The sequence below is a fragment of the Erythrolamprus reginae genome, chromosome 1 (assembly GCF_031021105.1).
Source record: "Erythrolamprus reginae isolate rEryReg1 chromosome 1, rEryReg1.hap1, whole genome shotgun sequence".
Taxonomy (NCBI): Eukaryota; Metazoa; Chordata; class Lepidosauria; order Squamata; family Dipsadidae; genus Erythrolamprus; species Erythrolamprus reginae.
Window position 1 is genome coordinate 122,288,579 of NC_091950.1, and position 25,159 is coordinate 122,313,737.

At 40.2% G+C, this 25,159-nt stretch overlaps 1 protein-coding gene across 9 annotated transcripts in view; it reads left to right on the top strand.

Annotated features, from left to right (window-relative positions):
• NRIP3 (nuclear receptor interacting protein 3) overlaps positions 1-24,000 on the top strand; it is a 49,026-nt gene extending 25,026 nt beyond the window's left edge. For 2 of the 9 annotated variants that reach the window (XM_070763497.1, XM_070763532.1), the window contains exons 4-8: positions 16,268-16,410; positions 18,796-18,848; positions 18,954-19,048; positions 20,280-20,367; positions 20,598-21,540. In XM_070763497.1, the coding sequence (XP_070619598.1) occupies positions 16,268-16,410; positions 18,796-18,848; positions 18,954-19,048; positions 20,280-20,367; positions 20,598-20,606 (388 nt within the window). In that variant the 3' untranslated portion in view covers positions 20,607-21,540. Of the gene's footprint in view, positions 1-16,267; positions 16,411-18,795; positions 18,849-18,953; positions 19,049-20,268; positions 20,368-20,597 lie in introns of all 9 variants that reach the window. The other 7 variants (XM_070763488.1, XM_070763540.1, XM_070763522.1 and 4 more) reach the window with 7 other exon arrangements.
• The last annotated feature ends 1,159 nt before the right edge of the window (positions 24,001-25,159 follow it).

Consider the following 25,159-nt stretch of genomic DNA (forward strand, 5'->3'; position numbering starts at 1 on the left):
GGCACCAGAAGAAACTTTTGCCACACAACAATACCAGCGACCTCAAAACCACCCCCCCCAATCGCGAGAAAGGAGACCGTTCCGCAACTCGGGTCAAAGGAATTACCCCACCGCTAACCGAGACTACAATAGAGGTAACTCTCAATTTTCCGTGAATAACACGGCAACCAAAAAGGGGGCTAAAATTGTTATCTCATTGTTACTAAATAACCAGCCTTGCTCAATGGAGCTGGATACGGGCTCGAGATATACCATCATGCCCTGGGAAAAATTTAAGCTATATATGCCTAATGTGTCTAAGGCTGACCTAATTCAAACCTCTTTGGTGATCAGAGACTTCCAAGGGGGGGTAATCTCGGTCCTGGGAACTGCAAATGTACCTATTGCATTTAAGAATGTTAAATGTACCCTTCCCATGCTTATTGTGACGGGGGCCAAACACTCCCTGCTAGGGCTAGCATGGATGGAACCGTTGGGGATCGAAATTTCGGGTGTGTGTAATGTAAACTGTGATATTATGCCTAACTTTGTGAAAGAGTTCCCTGAAGTGTTCAGCCCCACCTTAGGATTGTATAAGGGACCCCCCATATCTTTCTCTATTGACCCCAAGGTCCCACCGGTTAGACTGAAACCTCGCAGGGTTCCCCTCCCGCTTCTCCCCAAGCTAGACATACAGCTGGACAAACTCATTAGTCAAGGTATCTTGGTCCCTGTGGAACAGGGGCCATGGGAAACTCCCATAGTGACACCCCTGAAGCCAGATGGCTCCTTAAGAGTTTGCGCTGATTACAAATCAACCCTGAATAAGGCACTCCAACACCACCCCTACCCCATTCCGGTTGTGCAACAACTCTTACACTCCCTGGGGGAAGGGAAAAGGTTCGCAAAGATCGACCTGGCGCAGGCTTACCAGCAACTTCCGGTCGATGAACAAACAGCAAACGCTCAAACGATTGTAACACACAGGGGGGCTTTCAAATGCACGAGGTTACAGTTTGGGGTAAGCATAGCCCCAGGAATATTCCAGAGCATCATGGAACGCCTATTGTCAGGGGTAAATGGGGCAATTCCATATTTTGATGACATCTTAATTGCAGGGGAAAACCAGGAACAAGTGAACAAAAGAATAAGGGAAGTACTTAAGAGGCTACAGGACAAAGGGTTACGAATCAAGCCTGATAAATGTGTCTGGGGAACTGACAGTATTGAATTCCTTGGGTATAAGATAGATAAAGAAGGTATCCACCCCACAACAGAGAAGCTGAGAGCAATTAGAGAAGCCCCAGAGCCACGAGATAAGAGTGAGTTGCAGGCATTTTTGGGCCTCCTTAATTTTTATTCCGTTTTTTTAAAGCAGAAGGCAACAGTAGCAGAGCCTCTCCATCGTTTACTCCAGAAGGAAGCCCGCTGGACATGGGGGAAAACTGAACGTGAAGCTTTTTGTCAAATAAAAAATTTATTAACATCTAAGAGTGTAGTAGTCCAATATAGTGCTTCACTACCCATTAGGCTCACGTGCGACGCTTCGCCGTACGGCATAGGAGGAGTTTTAGCTCACGTTCTACCCAATAAGACAGAGGCCCCAATAGCATTCTTTTCAAGAACCATGACCAGCACGGAGAGGAATTATAGTCAATTAGACAAGGAGGCTCTAGCATTAGTGGCAGGGGTAAAGAAGTTTCACAATTACATTTTTGGAAGAAGCTTTGAGCTAGTCACTGACCACAAACCCCTACTAGGCCTGCTAGCCCCCAACAAACCCACTCCACCTTTTATGTCTCCAAGACTAATCAGATGGGCCCTTTTCCTCTCAGGGTATCAGTATGAGCTCACCCACAAGGGGGGGAAGGAAATCAACCATGCAGACGGCCTCAGCAGATGCCCCATAGCAGACTTGGTAGAAGACCCTGTTCCTGCCACAGATGTGCTAATGATAGAACTCGAGGAAAACCCACTAACCACAGCAAAAGAGGTAGCTGCACACACGCAGCAAGACCAAATCCTTAAACAAGTGGTGAACTGTGTCATGAAGGGATGGCAAAATGATATTGTTAAACCTGAATTGTGTGATTTTAAGAACAAAAGGCTTGAATTATCATATGTAAAAGGTTGTTTGCTGTGGGGGGATAGAGTGATCATCCCCAAACGCCTAAGGGAAAAGGTACTCAGAATGTTACACGTGGGCCATCCTGGGATTGTCAGGATGAAGAGCCTAGCAAGGGGGCATTTATGGTGGCCAGGGCTAGATGCTGATATTGAAAGTTGGGTTTCAAAGTGTGACCCGTGCCAAGAGTCAAGGCCCAGTCCCCCCAAAACAACTCCGGCTGAGTGGGAACAGCCTGCTGGCCCTTGGTCTAGGATCCACATTGATTTTGCTGGCCCAGTGGGGTCTCAGTACTTCCTAATAGTGGTTGATGCTTTCTCCAAATGGTTGGAAATAATAGCAATGAACAACATAACCACAAGTGCCACTATCAAGGTATTGAGCAGACTGTTTGCATCCCATGGTTGCCCTGATCTATTAGTGTCTGACAATGGACCACAGCTAACAGCCAGGCAATTCGAATTATTCCTAGATGGCCTAGGGGTCAGGCATGCCCTCATCTCGCCTTACTCGCCCTGGGCTAACGGGTTGGCAGAACGTTACGTAAGGGTGGCAAAGGAGGCATTGCACAGGTCAGGCCCTGGAGATGTGCAACAGAACTTGGACCAATTCTTATTAACCCAGCACATTACCCCTAACTCGCACACACATGTAAGCCCTGCAGAGTTATTGATGGGGAGAAAGTTGAGGTCACCATTAGACAGGTTAAATCCAAGGTTCTGTGTGAATAATAACCAAATGTGCATGAAACCAGAAAGAGAAATGTATTTGGGTCAAAATGTATATGTAAAATGTTTTGATGGAAATGTAAACTGGATGAAGGGAATTATTGTTAAGCAAAACGCACCCAAGACTTATATTGTTAAACTGGAGGATGGTCGTTTGTGGAAACGACACATAGACCACATTCGGAAACGAACTGAAAACCAATTGCAACAACCCGCTGACTTGGACTCTCCCCCTTCAACAGACTTTAGTACATTGCCCGAACTAAGAAACACGCAAAGAGACTTATCGGGCCAGGGGGAACCATCCAGCGACGCCGAGCCATCCTCGTCCTCCGAGGCCTTCGTTGGGCCCGCCAGGCCAAGTCCGCCGCACCGGGAGAGCAGCGGCGAGCCATCCTCCACAGTCAGTGGCGAAGGAGAAATTGGACTGCGCAGGTCAGCGCGAGAGCCTCGAAGGCCTCACCGATTGGACGACTTCGTCACGTGGCTTTCTTGATGGATGAGTCCAACTATGAGGGGAGGGGTGTTGTATCCTGGAATGGCTACCTTGTAACGCTGTAAATAGTTTGTTCCTCTTTTCCAGCGCTGTCTGAGCCCAAGCAGGAAGTCGCTCCTGATTGGCTCAGACGCGGCCGGCTCTAGCTTTGGCGGGAACCGCAAAAGTATAAAAGAAGCGGTTTCTCCCTGCAGAGCCAGTCGGTACTCGCTGAATTGTCACTTTACCTTGCTGAGCTGTCACTTGTTCTCTGAGCTGAATAAAAGTACCGATTGCTCAAAACCCTGTCTCTGGGTCTACTTCACATGGCACCTCTATTTCTGTCGTAGAGTTATGATTTGAAAGAAGCATCTAGTAAACAGAGATAGATTTTATTGTTCCTTTACAATTCCCTTGTGTTTACAAATCCCTGTACTGGTATAAAAATCTCCCTAGAAACAGGCTGAAACAGCTAAATGAGAATCTGTCTTTCAAACCAATTCTTAATGTATATACGTTTAAACAACCTAAGTCTGGAACAGTAATCGTTCTAAAATTCTTTACTAACAGTTTGCGTGCACACTTGTACACAACGCTTCTGCGCATGTGCAGAAATGTCCCAGACATTTCACACCACCGGCACTACTGGTTCTTAGAACCGGGCCGAACCAGGAACAACCCACCGCTGGTCTGGAACAAGCGAACTGTGTTTCAATAAATTTAGAATGATACTACATATTGGGAAATAATTGGTAATTTGGTAATTTGATCTGTTTTTTTCCTGTTTCTCAAATAGCCTTGATAATTCTTAGTCTGGTGACCATGAAATGATTATTTTAGCAATAACAATTTTACAGCCGAGTAGCCATCCCACACTGATTGCTGAGAAAATAAATGCCAGGTTTTTGTAACCGTAACGACTTACTTTTATATAACACTGTAGTTCTCAGTGGGTTGTGCCTGTAATGAACTGAGCACTGCTGAGTAATTTACAGTCTCATTACCCAAAGTCATCATTAAACATTTAGTGGGAGTTTTACACTGTAAGTTAGTATTAGCTCCCTCAGAATAGCTGGCACCGTTTATTTCTGGCGGCAGGACTGGAAAGCAGGGTTAGGCTTCCCTCATTTCAGTACCGGGATGGACCACTTTTGACCCTCCAGGTGCCTCTCCAAATATCTGTCCCAGTTAGGCATATGGAATGAGGGAAGCCATATATTACAGTGAACTTTCTAATCATGCCTTTCACAGCTGTTTGGCAGGAAATTAGGGGAAACGATGTCTATTTTCATACTGCCAAAAATTTAAGCTTGTGCAGCAAGCTGTTGGCAATGACAAAATAATAAACCATAACCATATTTATTGTTTTATTGGATTGAGCCCCTAAACCTAAGTGCTACTTGTTAGCTAAAGTGAGAAGTAGGCATGATAAAATGCAGACTACTGATTATAGATGATTTTGATTATGAATACAGTAGTTAGATTTTTTAAACTCCATTTTTATATAGGGTCTTCTCTAAGATAAGGATTGATTTGATACATTATTTAAAAACCTTATTTAGTTGGAACATATATAGTTTCTCTTTAACACTAGTTAAAAGACGTTGCAAGAGCAGCCCTTGAAAACATCCTGCTACAGTACTTTTATGAAATGTTGGCTTTTAGGACTTGTCCCAAAATGCTGTGTTGCATTCCAGCCATATCCTTCTTCAAAACATTTCATTCTATTCTTCCACCCACTGGATGTGTGATTATTTGATCACTGGATAGAGTCAGTAGTACTTTCAAACCCCCTTTAGTTTTTTTCCAAAATATGTTTCATTTTTTCACATTTTGTTACCTTCTCCAACTACCAATTTCTTCCTCATGTTTTCTCCCTTATTAGTAGTACATTGGCGGATTGTTGAGGGCCATACTAGACTTTGCTTCATTTATTTATTTTATTTATTTATTGGATTCATTTTATTCATTTTATTTATTTATTTATTTATTATTTAGATTTGTATGCCGCCCCTCTCCGCAGACTCGGGGCGGCTCACAACAAGATACGGCGAATCATAACAAATCCAAATAGCTTTAAAATATTTAAAAAGATTTAAAAGGAACCCCATTTACTAACAAACACACACACAAACATACCATGTATAAATTGAACATGCCCGGGGGAGGTGTCTCAGTTCCCCCATGCCTGACGGCAAAGGTGGGTTTTAAGGAGTTTACGGAAGGCAGGGAGAGTAGGGGCAGTCCTAATCTCTGGGGGGAGTTGGTTCCAGAGAGTCGGGGCCGCCACAGAGAAGGCTGTTCCCCTGGGGCCCACCAACAGACATTGTTTAGTTGACGGGACCCGCAGAAGGCCCACTCTGTTATTTATTTTGTTTATTTATCTTATTTATCTTATTTATCTTATTTATCTTATTTATTTGATTTATTTGATTTGATTTGATTTATTTGATTTATTTGATTTGATTTGATTTGTATGCCGCCCCTCTCCGCAGACTTTGCTGAGGCTGCACTCAAAAGCAAAGGAGGGCCAAGATTTTAAATATATAATTTGAATATAAACGTAATAAAATTAATTAAAATATATTTAATCATGTTGTCCATTACAATATGAAGGCAAATTTTGGAGCACTTTGTGGACCTACCAAGGTTTTGGAAGGTTGCATAAGGCTCTTAGGCTGTATCCTTTATACTTAGGATTTAACCTCAAAAAATTCTGCTCTCTTCCTTCACCTAATTGTGTCTTTATTTGCACTTGAGCTCCCTTCAGTAAGAGTTGGTTAGAGAAGAGGGACCCAGAACATTTGAGAACTGAAGTTTTGAATCTCATAAAAAATAGATGTTTCATATCAGTGAATTGTGACTGACAAGCTCATAAAGTGGGTCTTAGATAGCAAAATTTCACATTGAATCACAGAAGGTTTATGTTTAATTTAAAACTCATATAGGCTTAGAGACTTTGTGCTGTTCCATCAAAGAAATTACAGTTATATTTATTGAGGTGGGAATAATTATGGTGTTGGGAAGAAGAACATTGAGTGTAGTCCTTACCATATGCAAATAATTTCTTTAGCCATGTATCTCAGTCAGAAATAGTTAGTATTCAGAAGGATGGCATATAACATACTTTGGTCCCATCCCATGCTTAGATAAGGAAACTGATGCTGGGATGTATGATATTGCCTTAATTGTTTTCTTTTTATAAAAAAAGGAAATATGTTTGTAGTTTGATTACTGTAAAAAAAGAAGTGTAAGTTAGAAATTCAATGAAAAATTCAACAAAAGCACTTTGCATTTTCAGATCTAACAGGAAACGTCAAAATGTGAGGTTCACTTAGCTTAATTGCTAGTTTTACCATCATTCTTTGGTTGTGGGTGTCTCCTTTTGCACAGCTATCAACATGACTGATTTATTCCTGAAAACACAGATGATGTTTTTCTCAAAGTGTTACATTCTCTAGTTTTAAAGGAGAAATGAATTGAAATGTCCAAATTGTCTGGGGGGTTTTCTCCCTTGAAGTTATGACTATAGTAGTGACTCTTTCAACTTTTAAAATAAAATTTATGGTATGCCCATATTTCCATTTAGCATTCCTACAACAGATAAAGAATGAAAGATTGTGGATAATGAAGAAAATCCTTAACAATTAGTGTTAATTAAAACTTTGTTTTAATTAACACTAATTGTTAAGGATTTTCTTCATTATCCACAATCTTTCGTTCTTGATCTGTTGTCTTTTCTAAAGCTATTCTATTGCTTGAGTTTGCATAATACTGTCAAGTTTTCTCTTTTAAAAAAATCCTATGTTTTAATTGCCCAGGAGAAATCCATTTCTCCTATTAAATGGAACCGATTTGAAACTTAAAGTGACATGTTATTCTGTACTTTTTGCATAATTTCCCTTTCAAGTCTCCGCGCTTTTCATCATCGCTGTAGGATAGACTAGCTTTCATTTCTGTAATTCCTATTTTCTATTGTGATTTTAAATTGTTTTCTCTTTCTGCTTTTTCTGAGCACATACTTTATAGAAATGATTGTCTTGTGCTCTGTTTAATCCATTTTACCGTGAATGTTTCTTAGAAAGTCCCTCGTTGCTGGCATATCTCTCAGATTTTTCTTTTTACTAGATATTTCCTAACGCTGTTGCAGTTAACCACAATTATTACTGTTATTGTTTCCACTTACTTTTCCATTTTAGGAATAAATTATGTTCACAAAACCCTATTTACATGGCATAGCATGCCTATCTTCCTTTGTTCCAAAATTTTCTATATAAGTAGGCTATAATGTGGAGGTTGTAGCATCTTGTGGGCCTGGTTTTCTATAACTTCATAAGATATAACATTTCAGAATGTAAAGCAGCCTTCTGTATCAAAGTGTTTTCAGCAGGTGAGACTCCAATACACTGTGATGTAAAATTGACTCAAATACATATAGCTAAACTAAGAAGAAATCAGTTATGAGAGTTATATATGTAAAAACTAAGTTCTAATCTAATTTAGCCACAAAATCTATTTTCCAGATTCACTTATTGTACAAACTGGAATAAAGATAGACAAGAAAATAATCTATCTATTGGTAGTTTGTTAAACTTAAATTGATAAGCATTGATTTCCTGTTTAATTTCTTTATAAAAATAGCAACAGTGCAGAAATTCAATAGGGAATCACAGGGCCTAGGACATCGCAACTGTCTTCAATATGAACCAGTTGCCAAGCCTCTGCATTTTGATCACATGATCAAGAGGACGCTCTAATGGTTGTGAAAAAATTGTCATAAGTCTCTCTTTTCCGTGCCATTGTAACTTTGAATTATCACTAAGTGAACTCTTATAAGTGAAGGACTTACCCTCTGGAATCAGCTCCCCCCCCCCAGAGATTCGTACTGCCCCCACCCTCCTCGCCTTCCGCAAGAGCCTCAAGATTAGATTAGATTAGATTAGATTTATTGGATTTATATGCCGCCCCTCTCCGCAGACTCGGGGCGGCTCACAACAAAGGTAAAAACAGTACATAGTGACAAATCCAATACCCACCAATCCAATTACAATTTTAAGTTAAGAAATTCATAAAACAACCCCAATATATATAAAAAACAAGCACACAATCAATCAAACACCAAAACAACATGGACAAGGGAGAGATGTTTCAGTTCCCCCATGCCTGACGACAGAGGTGGGTTTTAAGTAGCTTACGAAAGGCAAGGAGGGTGGGGGCAATTCTAATCTCTGGGGGGAGTTGGTTCCAGAGTGCCGGGGCCGCCACAGAGAAGGCTCTTCCCCTGGGTCCCGCCAAGCAGCATTGTTTAGTTGATGGGACCCGGAGAAAACCCACTTCGTGCGGCAGAAGGCGGTCCCTGAGATAATCTGGTCCGGTGCCATGAAGGGCTTTATAGGTCATAACCAACACTTTGAATTGTGACCGGAAACTGATCGGCAACCAATGCAGACTGCGGAGTGTTGGTGTAACATGGGCATATTTGGGAAAGCCCATGATTGCTCTCACAGCTGCATTCTGCACGATCTGAAGTTTCTGAACACTTTTCAAAAGTAGCCCCATGTAGAGAGCGTTACAGTAGTCGAGCCTCGAGGTGATGAGGGCGTGAGTGACTGAGCAGTGACTCCCGGTCCAAATAGGGTCACAACTGGTGCACCAGGCGAACCTGGGCGAACGCCCCCCTTGCCACAGCTGAAAGATGTTTCTCTAATGTGAGCTGTGGATCGAGGAGGACGCCCAAGTTGCGGACCCTCTCTGAGGGGGTCATTGATTCTCCCCCCAGGGCAATGGATGGACAGATGGAATTGTCCTTGGGAGGCAAGACCCACAGCCACTCCGTCTTGTCTGGGTTGAGTTTGAGTTTGTTGACACCCATCCAGGCCCCAACAGCCCCTAGGCATCGGCACATCACTTCCACTGCTTCGTTGGCTGGACTTGGGGTGGAGATGTATAGCTGGGTATCATCGGCATATTGATGATACCTCAAGACCCATCTATGTTGCCAGGCCCGGGGCAATTAGATCTTGCCCCTCTGACCAATAAATGTAATGTATGTTGTGCTTGGACTGTAGTATTGTGTATTATATTAGGATTTTTAGTTGTTTTTTAATTTATCAGATTTGTTCTACATGTTTATGTCTGCATCTACTCTGTAAGCCACCCCGAGTCTTCGGAGAGGGGTGGCATACAAATCTAATTAATAATAATAATAATAATAATAATAATAATAATAATAATAAGAAGAAGAAGAAGAAGAAGAAGAAGAAGAAGAAGAAGAGGAAGAAGAAGAATATCTCCAACTGCTTCCAGTCAAATCTTCTTTTATTTTGAGGTTGTTAGGAATAAGCATGGAATATTATATAATAAAACAATATAAATTGAGATGGCATAACAGCAGTGGATAGATAAAAAGAAGTACATTCTTCAGAATATTCCAGAATTATAGCACAGAAAATCAGCAATTTAAGGTTTCAGAATTGCAATTCAGGTAGTCCTCGACTTACAACAGTTAATTTTGTGACTGTTCAAGGTTACAACGGCACTGATAAAAATGACTTATGACAGTTTTTCACAATTATGACCATTGCAGCATCTCCATGGACATATCATTTACATTTGGATGCTTAACAACTGACTCACATTTACCACGGTTGCAGTATCTCAGGGTCATCTGATCCCATTTTGTAACCTGACAAGCAAAATCAATAAAGACAGATTCACTTAACAATAGTGTTACTAATTTAACAACCGCAGTGATTCACTTAACAAATCTGCAAGAATAGTCGTAAAATGGGACTAACTCACTTAACCAATGTTTCACTTTGCAACATAAATTGTGGGCTCAATTGTGGTCCTAACTCGAGGACTTCCTGTAGTATTATATTTAAGAAGCTGGAGCAAAAAGAAAAGAGATGCTTGGGTACATTTGAAAAAGGAACGTTTTAATGATACCAATAATAGACAGAAAAATAGATCCTTTAAAGAAGCAGCATCAAAGTGCCTTTAGCACTGGCTCATCTCTGCATAGGTCATGAATGAGTCATCTTGTAGAAGGGAACAGAAGAGTACCTTAAAGATGTTTAGCAAGTAAAAACAGGTTCTCATGGAACAAAAAAAGAATTATTGCTTTCAGACTAATAGCTTTTTTAGATAGTTTTCGGTGGGAACAGCAAACAATAGTAATCGCTTTCAGGAATATTTTGTTCTGATTCATGAATTGCTTACCCATTCACTGTCATTCCAGTTAAAGAAAGTGAAGAGAAAGAGTATGCTAAAGATCATCTTTCGATTAAATATTGATATTCAACTATTTTAAACTATCTTATCCTTTTTTGTATCAACAGCAACTGCAACTATATCACCTTGCACTTGAAAGTGGCATCTCTCTGATTGCTGCACCAAATAGGTTACATAAGATTTGGAGAAAATATATTTGGATGAAATGTAATGAATTTGATAAATACTGTGAAAATTGAAGATGAATTTCCAGAAATAAGATTTTCAGATAAGGAAATGTGAATGTAAGAGTAAGGGAGAGAGTAATTATCTTTTAAATGAGTTAATGAAAATAGGGAAGAACGTCAGCATTGCAATATTAGTGGGTTTTATGCATGTTCTGATGCTCAGGAGGAAAGGAAATCACCACAGATTTTACTCCACTACCGGTAGTAATTGCTGACTATAAGGGACAGTGCTCTTCTCTGTTCGAAGACATGAGTCAGTGCTGTCAAAGATACTTCCGTGGTCATGTGGCAGCATGATATCGTGGAGCGCTGTTTCTTTGCCACTGAAATGGTACCTATTTATCTACTTGCATTTGCATGCTTTTGAACTGCTAGATGGGCAGGAGCTAAGCGAAACTGGTGCTCACCCCACTGTGCTTGGGTTTTGAACCCAGGCTACCAAATTTCCAGCCGACAAGCCCAGTGTCTTAACTGCTGAACCATCTCACTGCCAAGTAATCATGGTTCTATGCCTTGTATAATAAATTTAGATCAGTGCCAAATGAAATTCAGCCACAAGAGAAGTGGGTGGAAGCTGGTAAAAAAATTAGAAAAACATTAATAATCTGGGAGAGAAAAAAGGACTTTTATAATATGTGGAAAGATGAATTGGAAACAAAAAATAATAAAGACAACTTGGATTTGGTCAGACGGCGTCAAGAAAGTAAAATCACCAAATAAAATGAAACTAACAGACGATTCAAAGAATTAAAAAGGCTTCATCAATATATTCAAAATAAAAGTAAGGAAAAATGGTTTATCAGCTGCTCAGTGAAGATGATGAAATGCTATTATATAGTGAAAAGAACTATTCAACTGCTACATTGGCTCAGTCATCTTGAAGGACATGTGTCTTAATGGACAATTGTGAATAGAAAGATTTTAGCCTTGACAGAAAATATAAAGAAGATAATACAGTGATACCTCGTCTTACGAACTTAATTGGTTCCGGGATGACGTTTGTAAGGTGAAAACTTTGTAAAACAAAACAATGTTTCCCATAGGAATCAATGGAAAAACTATTAATGCGTGCAAGCCCAAAACTCACCCCTTTTGCCAGCCGAAGTGCTAATTTTTGCGCTGCTGGGATTCCCCTGAGGCTCCCCTCCATGGGTAACCCCACCTCCGTGTTTTTGTGATGCTGCATGGGAATCCCAGCAGGGGAATCCCAGCAGCGCAAAAACGGGTGCTTTGCTGGCAACGGAAGTCTGGAGGTGGGGTTTCCCAGCGAGGAGAGCCTCAGCGAAATTGCAGCATCGCAAAAACACGGAAGTCCTCGAAACCCCACCTCCGGACTTCCATGTTTTTGTGATGCTGCGATTTCACTGAGGCTCCCTTTGCTGGGAAACCCCACCTCCAGACTTCCGTTGCCAGCTAAGCGCCCATTTTTGCACTGCTGGGATTCCCCTGCAGCATCGCAAAAACACAGAGGTGGGGTTTCCCATGGAGGGGAGCCTTAGGGGAATCCCAGCAGCGCAAAAATGGGTGCTTCCTTTGGGCATCCCAGAGGCGGTGGCTTGGGTTTGTAAGGTGAAAATAGTTTGGAAGAAGAGGCAAAAAAATCTTAAACCCTGGATTTGTATCTCGAAAAGTTTGTATGACGAGGGGTTTGTAAGACGAGGTATCACTGCACTTAATTACCTTATATGAGTTCAGACAGACAAAGCCAATTGTTTTACATGTTATGATATTGAAGAAGTTTGACTTTTTGGTTTGGCTGATCTTCCATTTCTAGCTTTTGAGAATCTGGGGTGAAATCCTAGGTACTGGCCAATGTCATTCTTATCAAAAATAAGGGGAACAGAAGAACCAGAGAGCTGCAGGTCAGCCAATTCAATATCAGTACATTGGAAGATTGTAGAGAAGATTACAAAACAGCTGATGTGTAAATATTAAAAATCTAAAGTCGCTGTGGATTTATGAAGAAAAAGATTTTGTAAGAAAATCTTCATATGTACCTGTAGATCTATCTGATACACAAGTCACCTAATCTATACTTAGCAAGACTGCTGAGGTTTATTTTGTTATGATTGCTACAGTTAAGATAGATATTTCTTCCATCATTTCTGTGGTCTACAAAGAAAAGTACTAATAAAGTCAAATTGAATAAGATCCTCGGCCTGCCTACTACTAGTATAGAATGTATTTCCAATTAAATGTCTTGCGCTGAAATTTCTTGCACCTTTGGCAGAAAAACCTTTGTCCTGCTCTGGTCCAGAATCAGGAGAGTAAAAAATTTCTGAGATTTTACATGTAGAAGGAATTGTGCGGGTACTTTTTCTTTATTTCAGTAAAACCTCATTTTAATGAGCCAGATACTGTACAGTGGACACGTTCAGACTTCACCCCATTTAATTTACTAATGTCTATTAAGTTGAGGGGTTTATTATAAATCATCCTATTTACAAAAATGAAGTAAAATGCCATCAATTTAGCAAATGTTCAGATTTTATAGACAGCTCTTCCAAGAAATTGCCTTTGAAATCAAGATTCTACTGTATTCCTATGTGAAGGTACATCTGTTGAAATTCTTATCCTATGCGACAATGGATTTGTTTCCCTTTGCATTTACATTGTATTGTGTCTTTTTTTCCCCTTCAAAATGCTGCTATTATACATATTCTAATAAGTTGCTATTCTGAGTCACTTTTTTATTTTTATTATTTTTCTGCTTTCGAGCCTTGATTCCTAGCAACTGCCTGAACTAGTCCCTGCAGTTTACTTGGCAAACTTTTTCAGGAGTGGTTTGCTGCCATTGCCTTCTTCGAAGGGTTGAGAAAAGAGTGACTGGTCCAAGGTCACTCAGCTGGCTTCATGCATAAGGCTGGATTAGAATTTATGGTCTCCTGATTCTTAGCCTGATATCTCCCTCACTACACCAAACTGGCTGTGTTCTGAATACTACTAATTGTTCCCCATCAACAACTGATAACATTTTTAGATCAATTGCAAAAAATTAACTTCTCATTCTTGTCTATTGCTTGTACACTGGAGCTTTGGTTTGCGTTGTGTTGTGTATTGCATGAATTTAGCGGAAGAGGGCAAGGTTAAATTTTCAGTTGAAAATCTTCACACTCAGAAACTTCATATATATCAGCTGTTCTAAAATAAGATCAGTCCACACATGAACAGGAGAAGGTGCAAAAATGCCCAAGATAGACAGTATGTTAATGGTGGTTAAAATATTAGAGTAGGATTAAAGAGTCAAGATAAAAATCCATTTTCAGCCGCAAAAATTTGGGCTGGTCACCCTGTTTTGGCTTAGCTTGCAGGGAATAAAATAAAGGAAGATCATTGTGTATATTGCTTTGTAACCTAGAAAAAAAGGTGGCAGATAAGTTTCACAAAAATAAATCTATAAAAAGAAAAAAATCAAAAATAAATAATATGGAAATCCTTGAAATCAAATTTTGGATGATAAAACTATGGATACAATTTTGATTCAGAGGGAGGCACTGGTTTTTAAAATGTGAGCCATACTTGAAGTGGGATGCTGGGGACCTGATTCCAAAAATGTATGGGCCAATATAAAATAAATTTGCTTTTAAAAAAATTTTCTGTCATGTTAAAAATTATACCTTGGTGAGGGGGGATGCTTTGGGACTCATACCTGGGACTATCAGGAGCCCTCTTGGAAGATCCAGATTGTAAATTCCTTATGTAAGGGAACAACAAAAAGGTCAAAAATAAAAGTGGCTCCATGATTCACATTTGATACTCGACAGAGCAATAGAACATCGTGTATTAGCAAAATATGAAAGCTTTGCCAATTGTTAAAATTATCTTAACTATTTTTTTCCTATTTTTCATGAAGGCAGAATAGCACAATCTGCTTTTTAGCACAAACATCCTTGCTGTCCTTCCCTGTAAAAAAAGTGGCTTAAAAATCATGAACTGAAGTGAACAGATGCTCCAAAAAATGGTCTTGTAATTCAATATTTCAGATTCTCTTTTCTCAGTGTATGTTGATTAGACACCATATCTAAACCATATTGTGGGAGATGCAATTACATCACTAGCCCATTTGCTTTGTTTCCACATTTTAAACATAATTTTCTCAATTTTAGTTTGTAAAACAATATATAGCCATACAACTTTATCTAATCAATAGTAATTTTTATATACACTGTACCAGCAATTCTGCTTTCTCACTTTCATTAGGTGAAATTAGAATTATTTTTCTTTCTTTGTTAGTACTCTTAGAGAGTTCAGGAAAAGAAATTACATCTTCTTGCCATTCAGTCAGCGGTCCGGAACTAAAGGAACTAAACAGGGTGGGAAAACCATTAGGAAATATCTAAACTTTGGGCTGGACCTGGAAGTTGAAAAAGCATCTCAAAAGAAGGAAATGACTTCTTTGAGATGCTTGCAAGAAAGATACATGGCCATGGTCAGGAAGACTATGTGAATTATACCCAGCCTGAAAGAGCTAACTAGTGCTGCAACAACCTTTATCTTAGGGAAGCAGACATACATGTTGTAGCAATATTTTATTCAGTAGTAGTAGTAGCAGTAGCAGTAGAAGTAGTAGTAGTAATAGTAGAAGAAGAAGAAGAAGAAAGAAAGACTGAAAGAAAGAAGGTAGGAAGGAAGGAAGGAGAGAATGAAGAAAAAAAAGGAAGGAAGGGCTGACTGACTTTGGACTTCAAATAGATATTGCATTAGACTGGCATTTTTCGGGTTAGTATACATAGTACAACATATATTATCTTCCTGCTAGACCTAAGTTTACCCAATAAAACCCACCAAATTCAATTAATGATCCAAATGTTGCCTATCTAGAGCTATAATGTTATAAACTGCTAGATATGTCCTGAGTCTAGGCTGTGGCTACCCTGCTCCCCCCCCCTTCCAGTTTGGGACTGTACAGAGTAGTGATGGCACGTGCCACAGGTGGTACGCAGAGCCACATCTGCTGGCACACGAGCTGTTACCCTAGCTCAGCTCCAATGTGCATGTGCATGCCGGCCAGCTGATTTTCAACTAGCCCAGAGGTTCTGGGAGGGCATTTTTGGCTTTCAGAGAATCTCCAGGGGGTGGGGAAGGGATTTTTGCCTCTGGAGCCTGGGGAGGGCAAAAAACGGGCCTAATAGGCCCACCAGAGTTTGGGAAATGGGATGTTTCAGGCCTTCAGAGGGTCCCCTGGGGGAGCGGGGAGGCCATTTTTGCCATCCCCATTATTGAATTATAGGTGTGGGCACTCGTGCATGTGAGATAGCACGCACTTTCGGCACCCAAGGAAAAAAAGGTTTGCCATCACTGATCTAGGCTGTGGCTACTCTAAACCTCCACACACCCCTTTACAGTTTGGGGCTGTATAGACTCTTAATCTAGGCCTCTCTCTGGGAAAACTCCATGTTGCCAAAACTTCCCCAGTGCTTCTTTACATATTACGTCAAACCTCCTCCCTAACATGAATCTATGTCTGATATTATCAGGGTTGTTTTATTTCCATCTTCAGGCTAAAAGAGCATATGAAAACCTGCAAAGCAGAAGGTGAGAAGATTTCATTGCCGTACAATATGAAAGCGATTGGTCATCTGGAACATCTGCCTCTTATAATGGGGACTGTCCATGTAGATTGTTCTGCAATTGTTGTGGCTGGTAAGTGTTAATAGACACATGGCCTATAGCCAGGCCTTGCACCCATATAATTGCCTTCAGGAATTATCTCCTCCAAAGATTTGGTCATTTTTTACAAATTAGCTGTTCTGTCAGGTCTATAGGTGGTTGTGGATTTCTGTTGATTGTGTTTTATAGTATATAGAGTGCAGTTTGCCTGGACATAGATTATTATTTTCCTTGCTGTTTTCTGTCTTTTAACTGTAAGTTTTCCAGAGTTGTTCTAGAATTGGACAGCCTCTGAATTTTAATAACAATGGTTCCTGATTATATTAGTTGTATAGATTTTTGGAACACAAACGTTTGTATAGGAGTAGTGGAATATGCATGTTCCATAGATATGTACAGGTAGTTCTCTACTTCATTTAATAACAATTCAAAGTTACAGCAGAACTGAAAGAAGTGACTTACGACTATTTTTCACACTCATGACTATTGTAGCATCCCCATGGTCATGTGATTTATGTTCAGATGCTTGACAGCTGATTCACATTTACGACAGTTGCAATGTCCTAGGGTCAAGCGAACACCTTTTGATAAGCAAAATCAATGGGAAAAACAGATTCACTTAACAAAAGTGTTACTAATATAACAGTTGTACTGATTCAGTTAACAAATGTCACAAGAAAAGTCATAAAATGAGGCAAAACTCATTTAACAAATTTCTCACTTAGCAACATAATTTTTTATCTCAATTGTCATAAGTTGAGAACTACCTGTAACACAGTAGGAGCAATCTATTGCATGTAGAGAACTTCCAAGGATCACAAAGACATAGCCAGTGAGTCAAATATGTGATTGATATTGAGACATGAGAGTTTCATCTTTTTTTTGTTTTGGAAAATTCTATGCTATTCCCCCCCCCAAAAAAATTTGGGGAATAAAAAATTACAGAACTGTGCCCCTGTTTGGGTGGCACCTGGAATTTACTTCTACAAGAAGACATTCTGGATATTCAGAGAGGAGCAATTGAAAAAAAGTAACAATACAGTGGTACCTCAAGATACGAACCCCTCGTCTTACGGACAACTCGAGATACGAACCCGGGGTTCAGAAAAAATTTGCCTCTTCTTACGAACTTTTTTCGTGTTACGAACGGCAAACCCAAACTTCCAGGTTCGGCGTTCGGGAGGCTGCTGGGAAGCCCCCCGGCTGTTTTAAAAGATGACAGCCGGGCGGCGGGGCTTCCCAGCAGCCTCCGAACGCCGAACCCGGAAGTTCGGGTTTGGCGTTCGTAACACGAAAAAAGTTCATAAGAAGAGGCAAATTTTTTCTGAACCGTTCGGAGGCTGCTGGGAAGCCGCGCGGCTGTTTTAAAAGGTGACAGCCGGGCTGGGGGGCTTCCCAGCAGCCGCCGAACGCGGAAGTTCGGGTTTGGCGTTCGGCTTCGGGAGACGGCTGGAAAGCCGCCCAGCTGTTTTAAAAGGTCACAGCCGGGCTGGGAGGGCTTCCCAGCAACTTCCCAAACCCCGAACTTTTGCCAAACTTCCAGGTTCGGGAGGTTACTGGGAAGCCCCCCAGCCCGGCTGTCACCTTTTAAAACAACCGGGCGGCTTCCCAGCAGCTTCCCGAAGCCGAACGCCAAACCCGAACTTCCGCGTTCGGCGTTCAGAGGCTGCTGGGAAGCCGCGCGGCTGTTTTAAAAGGTTACAGCCGGGCTGGGGGGCTTCCCAGCAACCTCCCGAACCCCGAACCTGGAAGTTCGGCAAAAGTTCGGGGTTCGGGAGGTTGCTGGGAAGCCCCCCAGCCCGGCTGTAACCTTTTAAAACAGCCGGGCGGCTTCCCAGCAGCTTCCCGAAGCCGAACGCCAAACCCGAACTTCCGGGTTCGGCGTTCGGAGGCTGCTGGGAAGCCGCGCGGCTGTTTTAAAAGCTGACAGCCGGGCTGGGGGGCTTCCCAGCAACCTCCCGAACCCCGAACCCGGAAGTTCGGCAAAAGTTCGGGGTTCGGGAGGCTGCTGGGAAGCCCCGCCGCCCGGCTGTCACCTTTTAAAACAGCCTGGGGGCTTCTCGGCGGCCTCCCGAACGCCGAACCTGGAAGTTCGGGTTTGGCGTTCGGCGTTCGGGAGGTCGCTGAGAAGCCCCCAAGCTGTTTTAAAAGGTGACAGCCGGGCGGCAGAGGTTTTTTTGCGGGGTTTTTTTTTGGTTGCACAGATTAATTGACTTTACATTGTTTCCTATGGGAAACAATGTTTCGTCTTACGAACCTTTCGTCTTACGAACCTCCCCCTGGAACCAATTAGGTTCGTAAGACGAGGTATGACTGTATTACATATCCTTAATGTGCTTCATAGCAACAGATCTCCTAGACAGATTTTTTTTAAAAATGCATCTTTGTGAATAGTCTTTGTATTATTATTTTTTTCAGACGGTAATGAGAAAAGCTTCTCCCTGGGATTACAAACACTGAAATATTTGAAGGTAAATGTCTCTTTTCTTGGTCTTCTTCCTTTTGCACAACTTTATCCTTTTTACTCAAGTAATATTAATTATTTTCTAATGTATTTCACTAATCTTAATTCTTAGTGTGTGATAAACTTGGAGAAACAAAATCTGATCCTGGGGAAGACAGACAAGGAAGAAATTCCTTTTGTCAATAATACTTCTATTCATGAAGAGAAGTGAGTGTTTTAATTGTCAAGCTATACTGATATTTAAGAGGATGCTTGTTATACAGTTAAATTATTAGCATGATAAATATGTGGGACAAATGGTTGGGATTGATCTTGTTTGTTGCCAGACAGCTCTCCTGATTGTTCACCATGCACTATCAATGGTGTATATATTACATTATTGAAAATTAGCATGAAAGAGTACCCAGAAAGCTTTCCGTGCTAAGTAATACGTGGTGGAAAGCTTGGATTTTTCAATGAATAAACAGCCACGTCTGTATATTCATGAAATGTGTTCCCCACTCAGTAACTTTTGAACTTGCTTTCTTGATGGCATTTTATCATTTCTCTTGGAATCCATCATCATACTAGCTGGATAGTATAAATTGGTCTTAACATTCATGTTTTCTAGAACCTTGAAATGCAGATACTATGGTCAAGTTTAATATAATTCAAACTAATGGTCTTGATCTAAAATCTGTCATACAACTAATAGATATTTTCTCCAGATCTTCTACTGGGCTTCCCTGTTGAACTTTCTGTTTTGACTCACTGCTTGCCATACGTTTCCAAAAGAAACAAAATAATGATATACTGTTCAACATGTCAGATTTTAAAGAGAGCCGTGTTACCACTTTGCTCCTAAACTATTTATGTGAGTACTTTGGGAGAATTATCATGGCTGCCTCAGGCAGTTGACGTAAGACATCATGAAAGCAAGGAAGCAATATTTCATTTGTTACTGTATGTTTAATAAAATAGAATAGAGTAACAGAGTTGGAAGGAACCTTGGAGGTCTTCTAGTCCAACCCCCTGCTTAGGCAGGGACCCTACCTAAGGCTTCAGAAAAATGGTTATCCAATATCTTCTTTAAAAATTCCAGTGTTGGAGTATTTATAATAATACAGCATTTTTCTGCCTCTGGTGTCTAAACGACTTAACTAATTTTGGATGCTGTGCTTTTTATTCAAGTGGCAGATGGACAGTGGGTAACCTCAGGCAGCAAACAATCTTGGCCTGCTCCTATCATAAAATTGACTCTCAAGAAATAGGCTCTTCTGACAAAAGACTTAATGCCATAGTAAAATAAACATTTAAAGTTGTTCCAAGAACTTTTATTAGCAGCTTCCCTTTCCCTTAACTATGTCAGACATTAGAGAGATGGGATTTGTAAGATTTACACACAACTGGGGGAAAAACAAAAATGAGGTGCCTTACTTGCTAAACAGTTATTTCCTAGGGCACATCCTCATGGCAGCCACCTGCGCTCCTGGTTCAGTTCTGTAGCACACAACTGGAAGCCTGGGAAGTGTCCCTGGAAAAGGCAGGTACCTTTTTCCTCCAGATTTGCTTGTGCTAGCCATACAGATGGCATTGCCTTGCAGTTTTTCCTATCAGAATGGGGAGCAGCCCTGGCTCTCAAGGAGTATGTGGCTTTGATGTATTGCATGAGCAGAGCATCTACTGGGCATAGGCTTGCTCTAAGGGTTGGGAGGTGGGGGGGGGGAAGCAAAAAATAACTCCCTTTTGAGAGACTGTTCCATTCATCTCATTTCAGCACTGCTGATGCATGAAGCGAATGTAATGCTGACTTTGGAGAAAGAGAAATACTGTCCGGTTGAATAAGAAGATGTCAATACTAATAATTTCAACCTGCTAGACTACAGCTAGACTGTAGCTAAATGAAACAACATCTATTTTTCAGGAGTTTAGGACAGCTTCAGACTTTCATTTATCATACTGAAAATACTGGGCTATGATCTGTAAATGGACATTTAAGTCTAGTCCAAAAAATGGTGTTCTTGATATAGCCATCCAAGTATGAAAATATTTATTTTTCCAGACTCTACTGAAATCTAATTTTTGTTACAAATGGATTTGTGGAATAAACTGCTTCCTGCAAAATTGGGGTTGGGGAGAAGACAATTTTGTAACTTTCTTTTCTGAGCCAGTTATGTTTAGCTGCTATGAATCGTTTCTGTTAATCAGCTTTACAGAGCATACTTTTCAGTGGTTAACAATGAATTGTTTGACATCATTCTTTCATCTGAGTAATTCAAAAAGTTGTGGAGGTTTTTTTGTGGAGGTTTTTTTTTATTCAAAGGAATATAGTTTACATAATGGTTGATGGTAATTATACAACTTGACCTAAGATTCTTATTGAGTAACACTTTACTTATGGAAATTGATCTTTGGGTGGAAACGGAAAGCAGCATCAATTTCACCAATTTACCCCCTCTCTTCTAAGTTCCAAAGAATTGGTAGGCTTTCAAGACTAGTATATGATTGCAAGGAGAGAGTGGGCATTCAGGGAAGAAGGAAAATCGCCTCCCTAATTTCTTCCAGTAGCAGATTCACAGATTTCTTCCCACAAATGAAAAGAACCCTTCTATTTTCAGAAGGATTTCTTTGAATCAAGTCCTGTGTATTTTTTCAAATGTATGTATTTCTCAGAATTTTCAGAACTTTCCTTCCAAATAAAATGTTGATATTAACAGAAAGAAGTTGAAAGCCAAATTTAATTTTTTAAATCACAATACAGCCGTGAAGAGAATTTCACTAGCTGCTAGTTTCAATGCTAATATTTATTGTACGAATATAATCATATATTAATTTTGCTGCATAGCAATATATCGTTAAATTTGAGAACTCAATTAGTCCCTTTTTTCTTGCTTGCTTACTAGCGTTCCAGATTTAAATATGGATGTATCATTTTAATGGCAAGGTACTTGATCATCTATATACATCATGATTGTCTATTTATTGCTAGCAATGTATTTTTTCTGATATAATTATACTTGCCAAAGAATCTAAAAGTATGCTTTAAGACTTATCGGTGTTCTTGTTCAGAATCTGTTTGAGAATAGATTATAGCAAGCAAAATATATGTGTATGTATTAAATGTCACGAGTCTTTCTAGAGCAACATATTCATTGATTACTAGATTATCAATAATTACCAAACAGTGTTAACAATTTAATAATATTTCCTGTTCTCTTTGTAATTTAAAATTTCCAAGAAGGCTGGTTTGTGTGTGTGTACACGCACATAAACATACACATGCACAGTATGTCACAGAAATGAGTACACCCCCTCACATTTTGTAAATATTTAAGTATGTGACAAGACTAAAGAAATAACACTGTAAAGTAGTATAGGTTGTATAACAGTGTAAATGTGCTATCTCCTCAAAAATAACACAACACACACCCATTAATATCTAAACTGTTGGCAACAAAAATGAGTACACCTCTACTGTGACATACTGAAACAGAACATGATCCCCTCTTTGGAGACTGGGCCACGGGGCAGTATTCCAACATGACAACGTGTCCAAAATTACCACTGCTTTGCTAAAGAAGCTGAGGGTGAAAGCGATGAACTAGCCAAGCATGTCTCCAGACCTAAACCTTATTGAGCATCTGTGGGGCATCCTCAAATGAAAGGTGGAGATGCACAAGGTCTTAACATCCACTAGCTCCACGATGTGATCATGGATGAGTGGAAGAGGACTGTGAAGCGTTGGTGTACTCTATGCCCAAGAGGGTTAAGGCAGTGCTGGAAACCAATAATATTGAGACTTTGGGCCCATTTGAACATTTTAAATAGGGGTATATTCACTTTTATTGCCAGCAGGTTAGACATTAATCGTTGTGTGTTGCATTATTTTGAGGGGACAGCACATTTACACTGTTGTATAAGCTGTAAACTCAATACTTTACATTGTAGCCAAGTATCATTTCTTCAGTGTTATTACATGAAAAAATAAATATTTACAAAATATGAGAGGTTGTACTCACTCCTGTGTCTGTCTGTCTGTCTGCCTATCTATCTATCTACACATACATACACACACACATTTCCAAAGTGACATTTTCTTGTGTTTTGTTTTTGAAACATCTAATAAATGTGAATTAGTCTTAGAATAAGCCCATTGAGACTGTGCACAAAGGATGTTCACTTTCCATTCATCTTATGATTCCACTACAAATGAGGTGGTCTGCAAATTGGAGTATGCTGCAGCAATCATAAAACTCTAGCAGCATGCACATAGAAATGCATAGAGCTACTTAATTACCTTCACACTATTATGACAAGATGCAAGATGATTCTAAGAATTATTCCTTGCTTGCACACCAAATCATGCAAACAAAGGTGTCAAGCAATATACTGGACATATATAATATATTGTTTTAACGTACATTCACTATTTAAGAATATGGGGAGCTGTTCTGTAGATAATCTTTCATTACTGTTACTCTTCAATCAAGATATGAGCTTCTGTCCTTAGTACAGCTAAAGCCGTTATAGCAAGCTTGAGTTGCTATGATTACTGGCCTTGAATTCCATGGGCCATATATTCAGCATCACAAATATGCTTCTAATTACAATATATTAAGTGCTTTGCTGGAAAGGGGCTTCAGTAGAGTTGTGTGTGCGTCTCTACATGTGTCTGTGCCAATATCAATATAATGGGATGCAAAAACAGTTTAAATACATTGCATCCTTATTAACTTATTAAATACGAATTTGTGTTGAATATGTATTTACATTGTGAAGAACTATCATTAAATCAATGAATGCACTGGAAGCTACTTCTAATGAATGCAGAGCCAACATTTTTGGAGTTAGATCATTTTTTATAATATGATTTGTTCAGTCCATATTTGAAGAGAATATGCTACAGTATAGCTATAATCCATCTACTTCTGGACCACTAAGTCCATGTTTTAATAGGTTATAGTTTAGCTTTCTGTAGTTGGATTGGCAACATCTGTTCAGCATTGTCTGACATTATTGACAAAGTACAAATGCTTGGAAAAAAAATTCTTTGTGTCTGTCATTACTCTGGTTAGTATTTATAATATTTGTATATATTTGAAAAAAAAATCTGTGTGTTGCAAGTTGAACTGCACTATGTATATCTCTGGTTTAAAGGAAATATATATTTGTTTAAGTAACTATGCTATTGGTTTCATGAATTTATTACCTGAGTGTTTATTACTGTGCTAACAAAAATAAAATATAATAAACTTCTATTAAAATATACAGGATTGATTTTTAAATGCTTTCTAGGAGCCTCATCCACTGGGTTCACTCTGATTTTTATTCTGTTTTGCTGATTCAGAATACCCCATTTTCTTGCAAAAGAAATGGCATCCTGCATAAAAGTGAGGGAAAGACTGAAAGAGGATAGTATCCCATTAGTTCATGGAAAAAGAGAAAACAATGTCATCATCAGAGCTGTTCTGTAAATGGAAACATGGACCAAAATGAGAAGCATGAGAGAAGATGCAGAACCTTGAAAACTTCACATGATTTTTTTCAAGCCCTTTTTGCTTAAAAATCACAAAAAGAACCCTTAAACCAGACAAGGTCAAATGGCTGTTTTAATAACCTCCTTGACCTAATTGATGCCTTCCAAGAAGGATTAAGCAGGTGGTCAATTCCACTATACAGTGGTACCTCATGATACGAACTCCTCGTCATACGAACTTTTCAAGATACGAACCCAGGGTTCGGAATTTTTTTGCCTCTTCTTACGAACTTTTTTCACCTTACGAACCTGCCGCCGGCCGCTGGGATGCCCCACCTCCAGACTTGAGTTCCTCCCGTTTTTTCCCACCCTGTCCTGCCCCATTCTCCCCTCTGGATCTCCACGGGTTTCCCCCGTTTTCCCCCACCCTGTCTTGCACCATTCTCCCCTCTGGATCTCCATGGGTTTCCTCCGTTTTTCTCCACTCTGTCCTGCCCCATTCTCCCCTCTGGATCTCCATGGGTTTCCTCCGTTTTTCTCCACCCTGTCCTGCCCCATTCTCCCCTCTGGATCTCCATGGGTTTCCTCCGTTTTTCTCCACCCTGTCCTGCCCCATTCTCCCCTCTGGATCTCCATGGGTTTCCTCCGTTTTTCTCCACCCTGTCCTGCCCCATTCTCCCCTCTGGATCTCCATGGGTTTCCTCCGTTTTTCTCCACCCTGTCCTGCCCCATTCTCCCCTCTGGATCTCCACGGGTTTCCCCCATTTTCCCCCACCCTGTCTTGCACCATTCTCCCCTCTGGATCTCCATGGGTTTCCTCCGTTTTTCTCCACTCTGTCCTGCCCCATTCTCCCCTCTGGATC